The sequence below is a fragment of the Lissotriton helveticus genome, chromosome 1_1 (genome assembly GCF_964261635.1).
Source record: "Lissotriton helveticus chromosome 1_1, aLisHel1.1, whole genome shotgun sequence".
NCBI classification, from domain to species: Eukaryota; Metazoa; Chordata; class Amphibia; order Caudata; family Salamandridae; genus Lissotriton; species Lissotriton helveticus.
Window position 1 is genome coordinate 1,957,999,551 of NC_136057.1, and position 21,060 is coordinate 1,958,020,610.

General features: G+C 41.0%; 1 protein-coding gene across 1 annotated transcript in view; it reads right to left on the bottom strand.

Annotated features, from left to right (window-relative positions):
* Positions 1-21,060, bottom strand: part of CRB1 (crumbs cell polarity complex component 1) — an 878,642-nt gene that overhangs the window by 197,241 nt on the left and 660,341 nt on the right. The window contains exons 7-8 of the mRNA XM_078644026.1: positions 19,072-19,616; positions 1,332-1,497 (exon numbers count right to left, since the gene is read on the bottom strand). Of these exons, the coding sequence (XP_078500152.1) occupies positions 1,332-1,497; positions 19,072-19,616 (711 nt within the window). The remainder of the gene's footprint in view (positions 1-1,331; positions 1,498-19,071; positions 19,617-21,060) is intronic.

Sequence of the window (21,060 nt, forward strand, 5' to 3'; positions counted from 1 at the left end):
ATTCCTAACTATATATGGTCTATAACCTATGGTTTTTTCAGTGAATATATATATAAATATATATTATCTGTGGCGGCTCGTAGCAATTCAGCTTAATGTAAGGATTTATATCATACAACGGTGAACATAGGGATGTGGCGGTGTTGACGCTTACCCGAATGCAGGGAGGAAGGGTTAAATACAGGTATATATACACCAACTCGAGGTGGTACAATTGTCGGTTAACAACATGTGAAAATTTCCACAGAAGGCACTTAATATAACCACATTGTTTTTATTGTCATTCACTTTTTGAGCACTATTAACATTACTTCAGTTTAATAAATTGTTGCATTTGTCAAGCTTGTATTGATATTTTAAATAAGACTATGTCTTCATCATCTTTAGGAATCTGTGGCTCGATTCCCAGAAGAAGGCGCTGTTATAGCGCCGAAATGCGCGTCGGAACTTATTCCATTCTTGCCACATCATCATTTGTTGAGCTATATAAAGACAGTCTCACTTTCTAATATTGTGATTTTTATATTCTATATTTTGTGTTTATAATCAACTGTTGAATTTACTGTGGTTTTAACCTTTCATGTTCAATAAAATAGAATCTATTTTATCTCATTCTTACTTGCTTGACATTGCATTTTCTGTCGATTTTGAATGACAATTTAATCATAGACGTATAGCATTTCTGACTGTCTAGGATGATACCCACATTGTGTTTTACCCTGTCCTAGAAGTTCCTTACATTGTCAGGATGCCTTGATATTTCCTATATATACAACATGTACATTTGGCCTGTCTTATTCGTAGCTTAATTTATACTTCTTATATGACCTAAAAGATTTGTTTCAGGAGCAAACTTTTCCATTCATCAGTTGCGACTCCACACACCATTAAAACTATAGCATTTCAAAACAGATGTTGCATATTTATGATATTTATGAATACGTTACGACAACCTGCCCTTCAGCAGTTGAGCATTGTTTTGAGATTTCTGACACTATTGTTATTCTAGACCTGGACATTGTAGTTATTACAGAAACCCAGGTCGAACACCATTCCAAAATATCTTCTGGTACTCCCCTGTATACATTACTTTATTGTCTGTTTTGATTGTGAAGACAGTTAAGGAGATGGAGCAGCAGTTATTCATAAGAATATGATCTATTGGAGAAGACTTCCCACTGACCAATGCCCAACCTTTCATGGTCTATATAATTTTCTGCTCTTAAAGCCTCTGCGGCCAGAGTTAACATTCTGTAAAGGCATTCACTTTGCATTGATTCTCTAAGAGTAAAACTTTTACTCAAGGTCAGAAAATATTATTACAAACTTACATTCAAATCCATGAGGAACAGGCTGACAGCGGGTCTCGGAGGGACATGGACTGAGCTCACACCACTTCACCTCCTCACAAGCTCGTCCTGCCGTATTCGGAGGGCAGGTGCAGGTAAAGTCATCCCAGAGAGAGTAGCAGACACCACCATTTTGGCAAGGATTGGGCTGAATTGAATAAAGTAAAGAAAGATGAGCATGGTAGAGTGGGGGAGAAATGCAGGCGAATATGCAGTGCTCACCAGGTTGATCACCGCCCACACTTGAGAGGGGTAGGTGGCAAGCTAGGTTAGACATACTGAGGGAAGAAATCAGAGTCAAGAAAGCAATCAACAATGTCCTATAGTTTCATTATACAACAGACCTAATTATTGCATTGAAAAAAAAAATCCTTTAAACTGCATACACAGAAGGCAATGCAGGTGGAAGAGATTACTTACATACATTGTAGGTTCTAATTACTTAAGCATGTTGTGAGTTTCTGCAAACTAGCCTTACTAGCTACTTTATCATTATTCTGTTAGTGTAGGTTTTTGATCAGAGAGACTACTCCACAGGTTTTCATTTGCATAAGTAGAATTACCCATTCCTTAATATAAGTAAAGCATGTTGTTTGAAAATAAGGAAGGACATGAATTAAATTATGTTATCCCAAAAATATTTACCTTTATTCTTATGCATGGAGGATGCCATAGAGAATTTCACAGACTTGTGTTGTAGTATAGGGTAATATCGATAACCCCAATTACCCCAACGTCAACTGAGCAGTTTCCAATCTATTGCTGTTCACACAGAAAAACACTGTTTACTTCCATCGTAGCACCTCCTTTATTCTAAGGTGTTGAATTCTAGACTCTGAAGTCCTATTTGGAATGGCGCTGACATGAAAAGGAATACCACAGACACTGCCCTGAAATCCTATTCCAGGAAGTCAGGACATATTTTCCCCCTACATGTTGTTGGGCTTGAAGAAGACATGACCTTCAGCGGTCTTGCACTGCTTCCAAAGTGACGCATGACAACTCCTGCTTCTTTGATAAGCTCCAGGCTCTCATCCAGCGCCTTAAATGGTTACAATTTAAAGTTAGGCTCTCTCACTCTACAGCTCTTACAGCTCTCAGAATGTAGCTTGCAGAGTGCTTCACATTAACCTAAATTCGCATTTTTAATTGAGTGAGATAAAGTAAATGTTAAAAACCTATTCCATCCTTAAGGCAACTTTCTAACTTAAAGAAGACTTTTTCATTGAGTGAAATAAATTAAATGCTAACAATCTGCACTATCCTTATGGAATCTTTTCCCAATTGTTTCAAATGCATGCTGAGCTCTCAGGAAGCAATGGATAGCATCATGACAGTGATAGATTCTATTCTCCCTTTCAAACACCATTTGCCCATACACATGAAATCACTCATCTATGATACCTTACGTTGATATGCTGTCCTATCCTATTGTCCTCACACATCACACAACCCTATACGTACGAAGAGCTCATCACTTCTAAAGCTGTTGCAGTTTTAAGGAATTCACTTTCTTTTTTTTTAATCTGCCAAACGTTTCAGATTTGCATTGTGCAGGTTGGAGACCATTTCTGACCATCAGAATTTCACCCACAGTTAGAGAAAGAAAGGCAGAAATGGGTAAAAAAGGGAGGAAGAAAAGGATTGGAAAACAGAGATAGAACAAGACCGCACATATAAAAAAGAACCTGCAAGAGTGAAATAAAGAAACAGAAAATGCTGGGGATGGAAGAGGCATGAGGTAGAATCAAGACTATACAGCCTATCGCCACTGGTGTGCCTTCTCTATAGTCTAGAGGAGTTGGTGGGCCCCAGGCCTGGGTGTTTCTGAGTGGCCCCCGCTTAATATTGCCATTAGCCCCGGGGAGGTGGTGGTCCCCAGGGCATTATTAAGCCCTTAGAGGGGGGGCCCTTGCTCCCCCTCCATTTTTTTAAATAAACTCTGCATGCCCGGAGACATACCCATGCACTTGTTTTTTTTCTTCTTTAATTCACGGTAATATTTGCAAAATTGTTGTGAATTATTAAAAACATGCTTTTTTGCACTAGCGGGGTCCCAGGGGAACTCCGAGTCCAGGCTAGGGGGTTAGGTTATTGTTTCCATGCCCCTTTTCTTTTTTTTTGCATTCTTTTGGGGACAGGCCGAATACGTGTCCCAAAATGGCTGACAACACTTCCTGGTTGAAGTGTTGGCAGCCACTAGGAGCCCTGCAGATCTCTCCAAGAGCTCGTCATTATTCTCTCATGTTTTTGTACTAAGTTTCTTTAAAATCCATCTTTAAGACCTATTTTCCCTTTTCGCGGTTTTACGGGGAGTCGTGACAATCGTGCTTTTTCCATAAAGTGCAAAACATATATGCACACATATTACAGTATCTTACACACTGGGGGTTTATTACTGTACACTTCAAACTCATGTTTTTCTAGTGCATTTCTAGAACAACATTCTCTAAAACCAATTTACTGTTTTTGCGGTGAGGCCAGAGATTGCAATCACATCAGTAATTGCGTTTACCGTGGATATGGCGCGGAAGAGGAAAGATAAAGCAGGAATTCAATAGCCATCACCACATTAAAAAATGATAACTATATTATTAATTCTAACCATCATACTAGATAAATACCTATCTACATAACTCTATAAAAACATTTAACAGAATCTCAATATAAAACTAAGTGTATTAATGATTCACTGATATTTTTTTATATTTCCACCAATATTCGGGGAGTTGCTGCGATAGTCATGACGTCCCCGCGGCGGCACACTGGGGCCCTTGCTGGCAGTCGCGTCATTGTCGTAAATATCGCACACAATTTAAAAAAATCAGTTTTGAACAGACCTAGTGTCACTAACACATACAATTCTGAAACATGGCGTCAGAGTACCTCGACACCAACTCCTTATATTGGCGTTCACAGAACATTTTAGCCCCAGGAGCTGTTCCTGATAGATAAAGTGGCAGCTGCAACTTTCTGTTCAGGTTGCATACAGCCAATCACAGCATTCCAGTTGGCGCGCCCAGTCATGATTAAACACGAAATCATTACAAACTATCAGCGACTAGAGATATCACTATAATTTTCAACTTACATTTCTCAAAAACTACTGAACAGATTTACACCAAATAAGCAAAAGGCACTTCCTTGAACCAACATCTACCTCCCTGCCAATTTGGTGTAAGTCATTCAGTGGTCAGGCTGTAGGTGTGGCTAAAGGTTCATATGGAATTTAACATTACAAATGCACGCTTATTACGTGCCCCATTTTCTCAGTCCCTCCTGCACGGATCACCCCCAAACTTTCCTTGACACACAGAACCTACCCTGACACTTCATGAAGATTGGTCAAACTACACCAAAGTTATTGGCAAATCAAAAAATGCCTTTCCTATGGAAACTAGGTCATAACTATAACTACCTACTGGCGACCACCAGTAGGTAATATATCTCAAAGGTCAGAGTTAGGTAAATAAGTCAGTGACAATATTAATGTTTTGAACTAAAAAAACACAGAAATTCACCAGTTTTAGTTAACAGAGATAACTATAACTTGCACCCTGCCAAACTCATAAAACTAGGGAGTGATATCATCAATGATGTAATTTGAGATGTCATCATTGATGTCATAGAACATGTCATGAATGATGTAATATGTAGGATAAGCAGAGCATGGTGGGGATGCAAGTTATAGTTAACTCTGCTAGACATAAATGATGAATTTTTGTAGGCTTTTTTGTACAAAACGCTAAAGTTGCCACTGTCACCTAACTATAACGTTACTTTAACCTTTTGTTTTTAACAGTAAAATTTTAGGATTTTATTTTTAAACAAATACAGATCTTTTATCACACCTAACTATAATGTTACTTTAACCTTTGGTTTTGTCTAGTGCATACTCTACAATACAGCTGCGTAAAGGACCACAAAGTAATGTCTCCAGTGACCTTGTGTACGTGTAATTTTGACCATGTGGTTGTTACTCGAGCATCTTCATACAGAAATTAGTGACAACATGAGTTCTCATACAGAGAAGATGACGAGACTACACACAAAGAGTTGAATCTCCACCAAACAAGGGTACTTCCAAGTAATTATATGAAGTAAGTGCTTCTTTTTGGGTGGAGATGTCCTCAAATTCCTCTGCACCAAGAATGCACCATCACAATCGGCGGCAAAAATGCTCCAGTCCCTTTGGAAAGTTGAGTTGTTCATCAGCGTGGAAAATGGCAGGTACACCATTTTTATTTTAAAGTGGAGGGGGTCTGAGCCTATTATGGCCCAGGGACCCCATCCCCAGGAGCCGAACTTAAAATAAAATGTGGACGTCACCCCCCAGGATGTTTTTTTTTAAAGTAGAAGGGGGATTTGGCCCCCTCCTGAGTCATCATAGACCTTGGAGAGTGCACCCCTGGGGTCAGAACATACAAAAAAGGGCAGGGGCATGTTTCGCCCCTCCATGAGCCTTAAAATGTCCTGGAAACCCATTCATCAGGGCTGTGTATTTTTTAAAGGGGGGGGCACACAGCCCCATTTCCCCAGCCTTTTTTGCCTCATTAAAATAGGTGGCCTACCCAGGACAACCCGAATACACACATTGGGGGCTACAGGGGGAAGTGCCAGGATCCCGCAGCCTCCGCTGGCTTACACGCATGTTGCAGCAGCCATCATTGCTCCTTGCCGAAGACAGCAGCTAATTATGCTGCTCCCTCCCACCTGGAGTAATTTCTGGATCTGTTTCCCACCCACATTAGGTCAGGCGCAGGGAAACAGATGAAAAGGCTGCTCGCCGCTGGCTGGAGCAAATTTAAAGCTGCCACCCACTGGGAGAAGACTTTTGGCTTGCTTCCATTTGGTGGGAGTTTTAGAAATCCTCCCACCACATTTCCCTGCCCGTGTTGGCGGGGAAACTACTGTGTCCTGGAGGTGGGCTCCCAGGACACAGTATGTGAGCCGGCCCTAAGGTGGGGGGTCCCTGGGGCCATAGAAGGATCAACAAGTACAGGCACGCAGATCCCCTCCCTTTTAAAAAGTTTTGCAGCCCCAGAGTATGGGATCCCCAGGGTCATTCGAGGCTCTGGGAGTGGGACCTACCTCCCCATTTATTAATAAGCCCTGGGGTTGGGCTCCCTGGGGCCTTCAATGACTCAGGAGGGGGGGTCGCGAGGCCCCCCTCCCCTCATTTAAATAAATTACCCACGGGGGAACGGGTACTGGGACCTTTGAAGGCTCAGGGGGGGTCATGTGGCACCATCCTTTTTCAGACCCAGGCTGCCATATTGGGTTTTTTCGCACTTGCTATTTTGTATTTTAAAACCCCCCTTGTTTCTCAGCTCCTCCTTTGATTCAAGTGCGAGTTGTCTCTGGATTGGGAGTTTGGAGTGGTGAAGGGAGGAGGCGGGGCCTGAGTTCACATGTGTGCAAACACGCCCTGTGGCGTGAGTTAAGTTGGGGAATTAATTCCTTGTCAATACTGAGGGTCCCTGGGGGCTAACTAGCCCACCAGGTACCTCTAGTAAGCGCCACGGAGCTACGTTGCAGATTGTTGTAAAAATGGACGTGGCCTCTGAACACCTCTCTGCAACGCAACCTCCTAGCACATACTGGAGGGACCAGGTGGGCTAGTTGGCCCCCAGGGACCCACAGGATTGAGGAGGAATTAATTCTCTAAGTTAAAACGCGCCACAGGGTGTGCTTGCAGACATATCACCTTAGGCCACGCCTCCTTCCTTCACCACTGTGCAAACGCGCCCCTTGGCGTGTTTTAAGTTGGGGAATTAATTCTCTTTCAATACTGAGTGTCCATGAGGGCCAAATAGCCCAACAGGTATCTCCAGTATGCGCCAGGGAGCTGAGTTGCAGACAGGTGTTCAGAGGCCACGCCCCTTTTAACACCTCATTGCAACGCAGCTCTGTGGCGCTTACTGGAGGTACCTAGTGGGCTAGTTTGACCCTAGGGACCCTTAGGATTGAAGGGGACTTACTATGTCAACTTAGAACGGTGACAGGGCGCGTTTACACAGTTGTGAAGGGAAGGGACGGGGCCTGACGTGATGTGTGCAAACACGCCCTGTGGCACATTTTAAGTTGGGGAAAAAATTCCACATCAAACCTGAGGGACCATGGGGGCCAAGTAGCTCACCAGGTGCTTCCAGGAAGCTCCACTGCGCTGCGTTGCAGAGAGGTGGTGCAGGCCATGCCCCTTTTTTCATCTCTCTGCTACGCAGCTCTGTGGCGCTTACTGGATGTACCAAGAATTCCGATTTACTCACCTGTTATCAGGAGAGGCCTCGGTGCCGCATCTTTGAGCCCAGTACTGATTCTGAAAAGTAATTCTAACCATACTTACCAGAAAGCTGAATTTCCTTCCATAGGCTAACATTGACTGGTTTCACTTGGAAATTCTTCTAAGTGTGGAGTTTTGGAACTTTAAACTATTTACCTAAACTCATCCGACAACGAATTCCGATTTACTCACCTGTTATCAGGAGATAACCCAGTGCTGCATCTTTTAGCCCAGCACTGACCCTGAAAAGCATTTCTAAGCATATTTACCAGTAACTTGTATTTCCTTCCAAAGGAATCCATTCTCTGGTTTTCACCAGAAAAGTTTCTAAGTGTCTATTTTCACAAACTAAAAATATTCCTAAAAAATTGCCTGCATGACTTAAACGCATTCTTTCAACTGGATCCAGTATCCACCACTGAGTAAGAAAAAGTGACGATAGCACTACTTACCCGCTAAGTGAATTTCCTCCCTTATGATAACATAGGTGATTCTATGTGAAAAAGTTTCTAAGTGTCAATATTCCTTATAAATCACTACTATAACCAAAACGTTTTTAGTCAGCTGTTTACAGGAGATATCACAGGACTGAATCTAGGATCCAGTCCTGTGGTTAGGAAAGTAATCCATAAAGTAACTAATTGCATTTAACTAGAAATCCCCTTTGAGCTCAATGCTCATTGCGTTTGAAATTGTGTTGCCCATTGCAACAACTGTAACTACTGTACTTAAAAGTCTATTGCCTATTTGCAAAGTATTTAAACCTAAGTAATTCATTTTGAGAAAGTATATTTTGTAATGTAATGTATAATGTAATTATAATGTAATTTAAAAAATAAAATATCTAAAAATAAATAGTTTACAAACATTTTGCAAATCAGTGTCAAAAAAATAAATATAAGAATTAATACATTTAAACATTGTCCTTTACAAAACCTTTGAAATTCACTGAAAAAAACATAGGTTTCAGACATGTTATAGTTAGGAATTATCATTTAAAAAACCTTTGAAATTCACTGAAAAAACCATAGGTTTCAGACATGTTATAGTTAGGGATTAGTATCTAAAAAAACCTTAGAAATTCACTGAAAAAACCATAGGTTTTAGGGGTGTTATAGTTAGGGATTAGTATTTAAAAAAACCTTAGAAATTCACTGAAAAAAACATAGGTTTTAGGGGTGTTATAGTTAGCTGGACATTTCACTTGTACAAAACCATTGAAATTCCTCCGTAATAGTTAGTTGTACTAACTATAAATCGAGCTCCCGCAATCCACTGCTGATGATGTCACATATTACATCATTCATGACATGGTCAGTGACATCAATGATGACCACTGATGACATCATCCACGTGACAATCAGATACACCTCATCATACACTAGTATAACCTTTCATCACTCACTATAAAATATAAACTACCATTTTTGAAACCATTGACACACCAATACAAGTTTCTAAAAATCCACTCAGTGATTTGTAGATCTACACACACATCTAAACACTTACCTATACATTCACTCATACATGCTGAGAAAGATCAATAGAACAATATTAAAAATACTTATACATCTATATCAACATTACAGAGCAGCACATATCTTACTCACTTATGCAGTCATCCTACTCACATATGCAAATAATTGGTCATACTTACATTTACTCAGCTACACACTTATACAAACATACATTTATTTATTGATATAGAAAGTAACTAATACTTAGTGTATTATAAAATCACTATTATAAGTATACAGTTTTCCATACATTTAGTCAGACAACCACTGATTCTTATATATACTTATTTATATACACCAACTGTCACATACAGTGCTTACTCATCAACACACCCATAAAGAGATTGACTCCCTAAACAACTGTTTCCACATGCAGTCTTAACATCATAAACCTACTAAATCAACTATTTACACATCTTTGGACAGTCCCACACCTCCTACCCAACCACATACGCATTCACTCTCCCATACAAATACTCACTTAACTAATTAAAAACTAATATAGAGTTCCGCACAGGTAGTAACCAACTTATGCAGTTGTTCACACAACAAGAGAAACAGTGATAAAGATATTCACACAGTTTAATCACTATCCCATATATTTAGTGAGACACTTTAAATTAGGCATTTAGACAGTCAATCACAGTACTACTAAATGCTCCATCCAGACACTTATACATCCACTCAGTGTTCAATACAGATTCCAATATATATAATACTTTTTTAAATATAGAAGCAAACCACATTCACTGGATGACGTCATCAGTGATGGCATCCGTGATGTCATCAGTGATGTCACTGACCATGTCATAAATAATGTAATATGTGACATCATCCACAGTGGATTGCGGGCGTGCGAGTTATAGTTAGTATAACTAACTATAACGGAGGAATTTCAATGGTTTTGTATGAGTGAAATGTCTAGCTTACTATAACACCCCTAAAACCTATGTTTTTTTCAGTGAATATAGATATACATACACACTCACACACACATATATATATATATACTAGCAGCCCATCCCGACGTTGTCCGGGTATGAAATAGAATGTGTATAATGTGTGTATTTGGCAAGGGCAATTTATTTAAAAATCTCACGGTAGACAACATTTTTTGTTTCATTAGAATAGGGACGGAGAAGGCCCAGCTGCAGCCCTGGTTGATGTTAGCAGGCTCGTGTAATTGGTGTAGTGATCCGCCGCCTGAGCCCGGCTACAGCCCTGGTTGATGTTAGCAGGCGCTTTTAATGTCGTTGAATGAGAGAGTTATCAGCTGCAGGTAAATCCGTTTAATGAGAGAGTTGAGTGACAGCGAGTAGGAGAGGCTGCAGTAATTGGCCCTGCAGATACGCTCATATGCGTGTTCCCCCGCTTGAGGCCCAGATGCAGGCCAGTTTGATGTTAGGAGGTGTGTGTTCCCCTGCTTGAGGCCCAGCTGCAGCCCTGGTTGCTGTTATCAGGCGCGTGTAATTAGTGTACTGATCCGCCGCCTGAGCCCGGCTAGAGCCCTGGTTGATGGTAGCAGGTGCGTGTAATTTTGTTGAATGAGAGAGTTCAGTAACAGTGCGCAGGAGAGGCTGCAGTAACGTTACTTACCAGGCCTCCAGGTGAACGTGTTTGTCACGCTCCCAGCACACGGCCACAGCAGACAATCTTCTGATTAATGTACGACCCACATGGCATGAAGGGCGGAACGTAGCACACGCCCCCAGCGTGCCCCTTGATGCGGTGCAATTGCGTTCACATGGCATTAAGGCCAGACACATGCCCCCAGCGTTTCTCACGCCCCCAGCGTGCCCCTTGATGCTGCGCAGCAATGTAATTGGCACTTGTATGTACGACTCACATGGCATGAAGGGCGGACACACATCCCCAGCGTTTGTCACGCCCCCAGCGTTTGTCACGCCCCCAGCACACACCCACAGCCCACGATGTGATGGCCGTACAACACGCCCCCAGCATTAGTCACGCCCCTAAGCCCACGCCCACAGCACAACGCAGACACGCCCACAAGGGACTACTTTGCTGGCACGGTTCTTCTACCTTTTAAATGTATAGAGGAGTTGGCCTAACAGCTAAGGCGCTCGACCTCGGACCTGGGGATCTGGGTTCGAGTCTTGGTAACGACGCAAAACGTCCTGTGATTCTGGGCAAATCACTTAGTATCCCCGTGCCTAACAAAAATGAATGTGTGTCCTCATGTAACGTAACTGGTGCTATGTGAAGCGCTCTGATACCTGATTCAGTTCGGGTCAAGTTTGCGCTATATAAAACTCTGCAAAAAAAAAATATATATGGAGGCCTGTCTGCATAGCCTATGTCCTGCTGCAACTGCCCTTTCCAACGCTGTATTGAGTGTTGTGATTGGTGCGGTGGTTACTGAGATTACCCGCCTCAAAGGTTTGGGCTCTCTCTTTATAATATTAGTATATATATATATATATATTATAAACACCGGAATCCCCCAGTCCTCGGGATACACCTTAATCGAGAGCACTCAGAGCCAGTATCTTTTGGTTTAGCCAAGTTATTTATTCAAATTCATTCTCTGCAAAAAATATAAGCTTACATACGCGTTTCGGCGTTACCGCCTTCGTCAGTGTAAGCGAGTGTTGGCATTTCAACATTATTTAAACACCAGCACAGTGACCATCTGTCAAGTGTTGACCATTGAGCAAAAAAAAAAAAAATATATATATATATATATATATATATATATATATATATATTACCTACTGGCGATAGCCAGTAGGTATATATAGTTAGGATTGTTTTCCATAGGGAAATCGCAACATTCTATTGGGAATAACTTTGGCGCCGGTTGAGGAATCTTCCTGAAATTTTCCTTAACTTTGCCTCGCGGCGCTCCGGTCCTTCCCTGAAAGTTTGGGGGGATTCGTCAAGCGGGGGCCGAGATAAAAGGGGGGTCCCTAAACGTGTTTTCCCAATGTTAATTTCCATAGGGCGGTTGGACTCACTTTTAGCCCGAACGGCTGAATGGTTTTCCACCAAACTTGGCAAAATTGTAGGGACTTTTAGCCCGATGTGCCTTTGCTATGTCTCAAGATATGTGCTCCAGTGGTTTTTACGAAAATTAACTTTGAAAAAATATATATGTTAGAGCCCAAATGTAGCCCAATGTAGCCCAATGTAGCCCAAAGATGGCCACCAGAGACAAAAAAAACAAATGTAGCCCAAATATCAGCCAGATGTAGCCCAACTATAGCCCAATGACAGAATGTCCCAGAGTGTTCTAAAGAACAACTAGAGCGCTAACAGTCTTACTTATGACAAAAGTATGGCACACCTGAAGTCATCTTGATTGGAATAAAGTGTTAACACTTAAAACATTTAATTTGCAAAGGAACATTAGGGGGTTCATTTTTCCATTGAAATTATGATTAGTGCTGAAGAAAAATTAGGGCACATTTTGAGTGACTTCTCAAATCCTCTTCATATTTCATTAAAAAAATTCTGATATGCAGTCTCCCAAGATGGCCACCAGAGACAAAAGAGCCTGTGCTTAAAAACTCTGTTAGCAAAGCAGGCATTTGAGATTTAAAAAACGTTTTAATATATAAAAACGTTATCCGCTAATAGAATTAGCATTTAAAAAACCTTGTGAATTCAATGAAAAAACCATAGGTTTCAGACCTTATATAGTTAAGAATTAGCATTTAAAAAACCTTGCGAATTCACTGAAAAAACCATAGGTTTCAGGCCTTATATAGTTAGGAATTAGCATTTAAAAAACCTTTGAAATTCACTCATTCATAGATGTATACACACATCTAATCACTTACCTATGGATTCACTCATACATGCTGTCAATGAACAATAGAACACTATCAAAAATACTTATACATCTATATCGACATTAAACAACAGCACACATCCTATTCACATATGTCATCCTACTCACTTATGCAAACAATGGATCATACTTACATATTTACTTAGCAAAACACTTATACAACACCACTTCTTCTATTCATTTAGATAGTAAATCATACTTAGTGAATTATAAAATCATTATTACAAGTATACAGTTATCCATACAGTCACTCGCACAATCATTGTGTCTTATGTATACTTATTTATATACAACAACTGACACATACACTGCCTTTTATTTTTCTAGTTTGTTGGACCTGTACCATTGAGAAATATATTTGCTCATCACCACACCCATAAAGATATTCATTCACCCAAACAACTGTTAGAACATGTAGTTTTAACTTCCTATATCTACTGAATCAACTATTCACACATCTTTGGACAGTGACACCCCCCCTCCCCCACCGAACCACACACACTTTCACACTCCCATACAAATACTCAGTTAACTAATCAATAACTAATATAGACTTTCACATAGCTAGTAACCAACTGTAGAATCAGTTTACACAACTGACAAAGTGATACAGATATTCAAACAGTTTAGTCACTATCCACTATATTTAGTGAGACATTATAAATTGGTCAAGTAAACAGTCAATTACACTGTTACTAAATCCTCCATCCAAATATTTATTTATATATAACCACTTATTATTCAATGCAAATTGCTATATATATAATGCATATTTAAAACACAAAGCAAACCACATTCACTGGATGATGTCATCAGTGATGTCATCAGTGATGTCATTTGAGATGTCATCAGTGATGTCACTGACCATGTCATGAATAATCTAATATGTGACATCATCAGCAGTGGATGGCGGGTGCGCGAAATATAGTTAGTACAACTAACTATATAGGAGCAATTTCAATGGTTTTGTATGAGTAAAATGTCCAGCTAACTATAACACCACTAAAACTTATAGTTTTTTGGGTGAATTTCAAAGGTTTTTTAAAAGCTAATTCCTAACTATATAACTCCTGAAACCTATGTTTTTTTCAGTGAATATATATATATATATATATATATATATATATATATATATATATACCCATTCACATGTATCACACAATTTACAACTATTACAACAAAGAACATGTATACCTAAAATAGCCCAGCCCTACTGACTATGGTAAAGCTGGCTTCTAAATACATGTGGGATTTCTTTTGGGTCATATGCCAAAACCAGGATTAAAACCGTGGTGTTCAGATTTCAACACAACAAATTAAGCATAGGACCACATGTGCGTTTCAAGCAATGGCTGTTTAACTTCAAACTCTCAGTAGGGGTCTAGGCCTCGTTAGCGATTTCAGAATTCTAGGAGGCAGGTAAATAAGCAAAATTAATGAACATGCTGTCCGTATCTGCGTTTTGTTCTAGCAATAAATGTAATTGATATGGAAAGACCTCACTGGACTATAAATATTTTGAAGAGTTTAATTTAGTTTGTCTTGTAAAATGTGATTTAATCAATCAATGCTGCTACATGAATAAATGCATCTCTGAAACAATTCCTTCAGACCAATGCAACATCTGCTATATTTTATTTTACACTTGTTTAATGTGTATTGATAACAGCAAAACCAAGTCTGGGATTGAATTAATGGAGAGCAGAGCTCTAAAACAAATATGCATACATCACTAACAAAAATAAGGTTTCTTTTTCATTTTCGACATATTGAAATCTCACAATGTATTGACTATATTGTACTTGTGTATGTAACTGGTCCTTGGGTATACCACCAACATATGGACACTAGAAACGCGAAGGTGTCATTTAATCTAAATCATAGGTGAAGCAGAAGTGGTATTACACTCCAATTCACACTGATGACATCACTGGAAATTACAGTGTTACACTTTAAGATCCAATGACTGCCACTGACATTTTTCAAGAAATCTTAAAACTGCATCATATTAAAAAACAGCAAGAAATAAATCAACAATCAGATTAACACCTTTTGCAATCACTCTCCATCTTAGTGTCTTAGATTTTATATGAGGGCTTACTTAATCTTGTTGTGAAACAGCTTTTATTGTTCAAGTAAAATTAGCTTTTTGCCTCTCCAGTACTCCCCATACTGCTCAAGAAAGTTTCATGGAAGTACTCCTCTCGCCCAGGTACACTCAATTAATTAAAACTATTTATAATTCTCCACAGCATTCCACTACGTAATAACTTAAGGTCTGAATATGATCATGGCGGACAAACATGATGGATATCCAGTCTGCCAAATAGCAATTCCATTATATCCTATTGAACTTGACGGACGGGATATCTAATCCACCAAGATCGTAATCAGGCCCCTAGTTTCCAGATGGTCAATAATATTATTTCATCATGAATCACATTAATGCTATTTTTTGTTCATGATTGCATGACTGATGTCATTAGAGATGTCATCAGTGATGTCACTGACCATGTCATGAGTGATGTAAAAGTGAGGTCTTAAGCAGTGCATTGCGGGGGCACGAGGATTAGTTAACTTAGCTAACTATAACTGCTGAATTTCCCTGGCTTTGTATGAGTAACATCTGACCCTAACTATAATGCCCCTGTAACCATTCGTTTTTTCAGTGAATTTTTATGTTTTTTTAATTAGTAGGCACATTTGCAGAGTAGTGGAGAAAGGGGTCGGACCTCCGACCAGCTAACAGGAAGTATGTTTTGTAGGACTTACAGTCTTGGCCCCCCAGGTCCCTCTGGAGCCAAGTGGACTTCATCCCCCAACTAGTAGTGTGCCAGGAGGCACGATTGCAGAGAGCATTTAAAAAATGGGCTGGGGCCGTGTGGCCCCCAGTCGATTTCTGCCCCAGGGACCCCATCTCCTGGGTCCCTGCCTTTATTTATATTTTCTTTATAGCACAAAGAGAGGGCTACAGAGGGGCTGCCCTCCAGGGCCATTTTTGCCCCGGTCACCCCATCCCCCGGGGCATGCACTTTTTTTTTTTTTTTTAATAAATAGGAGCGGGCCACATGGCCCACCTCCAGAGGCTGATTTAGGCCCCAGGGACACCATCCCCGGGGCCAAGCCTTCATTATTATTTTTACATAGGAGGAGTGCTGCACAAACCCGCCCCTCCCCAGGCCTATTTCGGCCCTGGGGACCCCATCACCCGGGGCATAGCCACCATGTTGCAAACCGCGGGGGAGCCTCAAGTCCCCAGTGGTCCCTGCAAGAGCCGGCATTGATTTTGGAATGAAGGGAGCTGCAAACATGCAGCTCCCTCTGTCCAAAAGCAATTCTGCTCCATTTCATGGTAGCAAGAGCATTTTCACAGCTCTTGCTTCCATGAAACAGACTGGAGTTTGTTATGGCTTGACAGGAGCAGTGCTCCCACCAAGCCAGAGCAAACTGCAATATGCCGGGGGAGGGAATACTGGGACATTGCTGGAGCTGGCCCTGGGGGTGGCGGTCCAGAGGGCCATGTAAGGCGCCACAAGGGGGGGCCGCGCGGACACCTCCAACAAAAATTAAGCCCCTGCGTGGGGCAGCTTGAGCACCCCATGCATTATTTGTAACTATAACCCCAGGGAGATGGCGGACCCGGGGCTGCGGGGGGGATATGGCCCCCAGCATTTCAGGAAATTAGTCCCAAGGAGGCGGCGGTCTACTGGGCTGCATGGGGGTGTTGGAACTCCACACGACCTATAATTTGTTATAGTCCTGGAGAGGTGGCAGTCCCTGGTGCTCTGGGGGGGGGGGGGTGCATGCGACCCTGCACTTCCTTTATTTTCAGTCCTGGGGAGGTGGCAGGTTTTTTTTTTATAAATCCCTCCACAGGGACACAAGGGGAAACACCCTGACTCATTTTTTTTTTTTTTTAAATCTTTCTCTTGTGACTCGGTTCAACCAAGTCACAAGATTCTTGCCCACATTTCCTTTTTAGAAGTGTTGGCAGCCAATAAGACCTCAGGCACAAGATCGGGAGGGGTTGCAGATCCACCGCAACCACAGTTGTATATCTGAGAAATCTTAACATTTCTCTGCAACTACTGAACAGATTTACACCATTTCATAAAAAGGTCACTTTCCAAGCACTACCTTTTTGCCAAATTTGGTGTAATTACGTTCAGAAGTTCGGGCTGTAGCCATTTCAAAAGTTTCCCATGAAAATTAACATGGAGAAAAAACGTTTTAGGACCCCCTTTTTCTCAGCCTCCTCTTGAGGGATCCCCCTGAAATTATCAAGACAGCAGCTCAAGTGACTGCCCCGATAGTTTTAAACATTTCGTGAAGATTTGTCAAACAGTGCAAAAGTTATTGGCAAATCAAAAAAAGTTCTTCCTATGGAAACTAGGTCCTAACTATAACTACCTACTGGCGATCGCCAGTAGGTGATAAATATATCTTCCAATGTACCCGGATGCAGACATAAGAATACTAAATCTATACTTACCTATATGCACTCACCTTTTTGATGTTTTGCTCACTCTATTCTGGTAACACAATATTATTGAGATGATATTCTGATGTCCAATTGGGTGATGGGGTGTGGTGGTTCAAAGTGACAGCAAGGATAGTGTTATAACAGTGCAGAGATTATAACAGGGGACTACTTTAATCTCCATGTAATCCTCCTCAAAATTTTATGGAATTAAGGGCAGCCCACCAAGAAAATGGCAACCTTTAAAGAAAATTGTACCAGCCACTGGCTGATCTAAAGTCAACTCTTTTTCTGTACATATGCTTGTATGTATGCAGGCATTTGTATATTCTTAATATGAGGTCTCTGTCACATTATGTTATTTCCGTTAATTGGTAGACCTTCGGGTGTTCAGGCCATGCAAACTGTGCTTGGATTCTAGAAATACTCGTATTCGGGAAAAACTGTTATGTATTTGACCTACAAATAGCTGAAGTTTTGCTGAGCATTAGACCCATGATTCTCGATTCGAGCATTTGTGTAGGACTCTGAGTTGATTGACAGCTCGCCAAAAAATCCAGTTGTATACTTAAATAATAAATGTAAGGAAAATTGTGGAACTTTTCTGACAACCTGGGTGGACGTAAACAACGCAGGAATCTGGTCCATTTATAATGGAATGCGCTTTTTTATTTTTCATAATATTCCAGTTGTGGAACTGTGCATTTGAAAAGAGCGGAATCTGAACGTTTGCCTGTGGAAGTTTCATACGTTTGCTGTAATTTACAAACCTTTTATTGCAAACATTACACAAACAGGACGCATTTGAATAATGGCCTATTAAACAAAGGAAGGGTGATTCATTAAATGTATGTTACAAATAAATTGAAAAAAATGTGTATTAGTTGGTAAGATATTTGTATTACATTACTTTGAATTAGATGTACACCAGTGCCAAGCGACATGATGAATATCATTCTAAAACATCGTGTCCTTGAATATGGCTTACACTTCTGTAAATATATATATCTTTTTTTTTAAATACCTGCTTATGAAAAACGTTATATTTGCCAAGCCCCTTATACAGGCTGGCCAGCCCATGGCATAGTTTAGGAAATCATGTTTTAAGGACAAAAAAAAGAAAATTGCACAAAGCTACACTGTAAGCTAAAAGCAGACCTGGAAATTGTACTAGCGTTGTGGACAGCGGCTGCAACCCTCTGCATGAAGGTTTATTGGGAATATTCCATCACAGCATGGGGACTCATTTTGCAGCATACTTTTAAAATGATTTTAAATGGGGAGTTGTAATTTAAAATAGCATGAAATATTCCCATATTTAAGGGTCTAGTACTGAACCCAGCCATGCACTCTACATCATGGCTGCTATTTCTCCACCGCATCAACAATGAAATCATGGCTGTTTCCAGAGGTGATAAAACAAAGGATAACTTACTCTAAGCAGCACCTTGTGGCCAAAGGCCATCAGGGTTTTTTTTTTATCCTGAGCCCATATACCCAATGTAGCTTGGCACTAGACATTTCTACATGACATTTAATTTGTAAGTGAACAAATAAAAAGTAGCAATGCAGTACAAATCTCTAAGCAAAACACTGAATGTATTGTGAGCTCAATAATACGTTCGTACCTTGCAGAAGTTGTCACTGGAGCATCCACGTGTCACGTTGAAGAGCAGCCTCTGATTGGTCGACTCCTCTGAAGAAGAAAGGGGAAAGAACTCTAAGCGCGTGCTGTTCAGTCTTACATCTTGGATGCAGCCTTTGAAGTAACCCCCATTTTGATCCGTTTCTTGCTGATCTGGCAGGCCACCGATGTAGAGTGTGTAATTATCGTGGACTCCGTGAACAGGAATCCAGGCACGTCCCAGATTTTGAGATGCTTGGATCAGTTCTGCTTGTCGCTGCTCTATTTTTAAATGTATCAAATGAAAATCCCCATCGTTAACTTGGTGTTCGCTTAGGAGTTTGAGGTTGTTGTGTGTTGACAGCACAAGCCTGCCTTGTTCTAAACAAATCCTGAGGTGCACGGATGTGCTGTTCTTCAGAGCCAGGAGCACGCCCACAGATTTGCGAGTTCGAACAAACATTGATATTGTGACATTCTCAATGTCACCAACGAAGAATGATGCGTATCCTATTGAGTCTTCTTGTCCAAATCTGCCAGCGATGTACTCTATGACACAAACACATTTCATCAGAGCGCTGAGCATCATCCTAGAAAAAACTGCTAGTCTCAACACATTTTTACACAACCACTGATATTCCAAAAGTAAATTTGGTTAGAGTAAGCCAAAACATATATATAGCTAGACTGCGCGCCATTTTTCATCACATATACACTAAGTAGCATTCACTTCTAAAAAAGATAAATATTATCGCATATATATATATACACACACACACACACACACACATATATATATATACATATACTAAACAACATTTAGTTATGTGTAGGTTAAATAACATGTATCCTATATACAGCAAGGCTATAGTCGAGATACACCAAACTACAGTTTAGATTGCAATGGAAAGGCTGAACATTTTACTCAAGAGAACAAAGCTAAACAATATTTTCTACAGGTTGAGACCTATGTGTGTTGGTGAAAATGGAAAACTATCTTCAAATTCGAGGAGTGTGGTTTGGTAGTGACAGCCGTCAAGGGAAAAAGACAGGTTGGGTGGGGTCATGAGGGACATAAGAAGTAACAGTCTATGATCTAGTTTAGAGCCATCATTTTCAGAAACTAATCCATAGAATTAACAACAAGCTGAAATACAATAGTTGAGCCATTCGGCCTCACTTTATTAGTCACATGCAAACTTCATGCTAAGATAGCTTACAGTGGTAAGGTATGTGCTGTAGGGGTCTGTGGCCAAGATGGAAGCAAGTACAGATGTACATTACTGAACTCTGTTGTGAATCCCACATATATCGTACATCATCCTCTATTCGGTATCCCGGAGGCCTCCTACCCCTACACCTTCAATGCTACAGTGTATTTTTCTCCTACGCTGAAGATCCTAATTTACCATTGTTCATGACAAGGTCAGCTCGTCATAAGCACAGCTCCAGTGGACCTGCATGACGAGCTGACCTTGTCATTAGCATCGAAGAGGTTTTAAGTGGCTTCCTACAGAGCGGCAGGGGGAGGCTGTGCACCTGTTGGTGATTGTGGGGCTGCCTTGCTGTGACAGGGGACCCTAGGCCTGATGGTGACTGTGGCCAAGAGGCAGGTGGGAGTTGCAGCACTTCCCAGACGCTGAGGAATTGACGAGTTCTTCGGCAAAAGACCAACCGCCGCAGACGGAGGAGCATCCTGCCCGGACAGTGGTGGTACAGACCCCATTGGGGGTGACTACCCAAAGGGGCCCAGGAGTGATACTGCGGCGCTGTTTCCATTATGGAGCCTGAGGTGCTGGTCAAGAGAGGCTCAATACTGGTGCTACAGAGACCTAGAACTTGCTGTAGTGAGGCCTAACGCAGCAATACTTACCTGCATGCCATGATGGTGAAACCAAAGAGGTCCAGGCCACCACAGCCATCCACCAAATAAATATTGGACTAAATGCATATGCTATCACAGGGAAGGGAAGCCTTGAATCACTTTCAAACT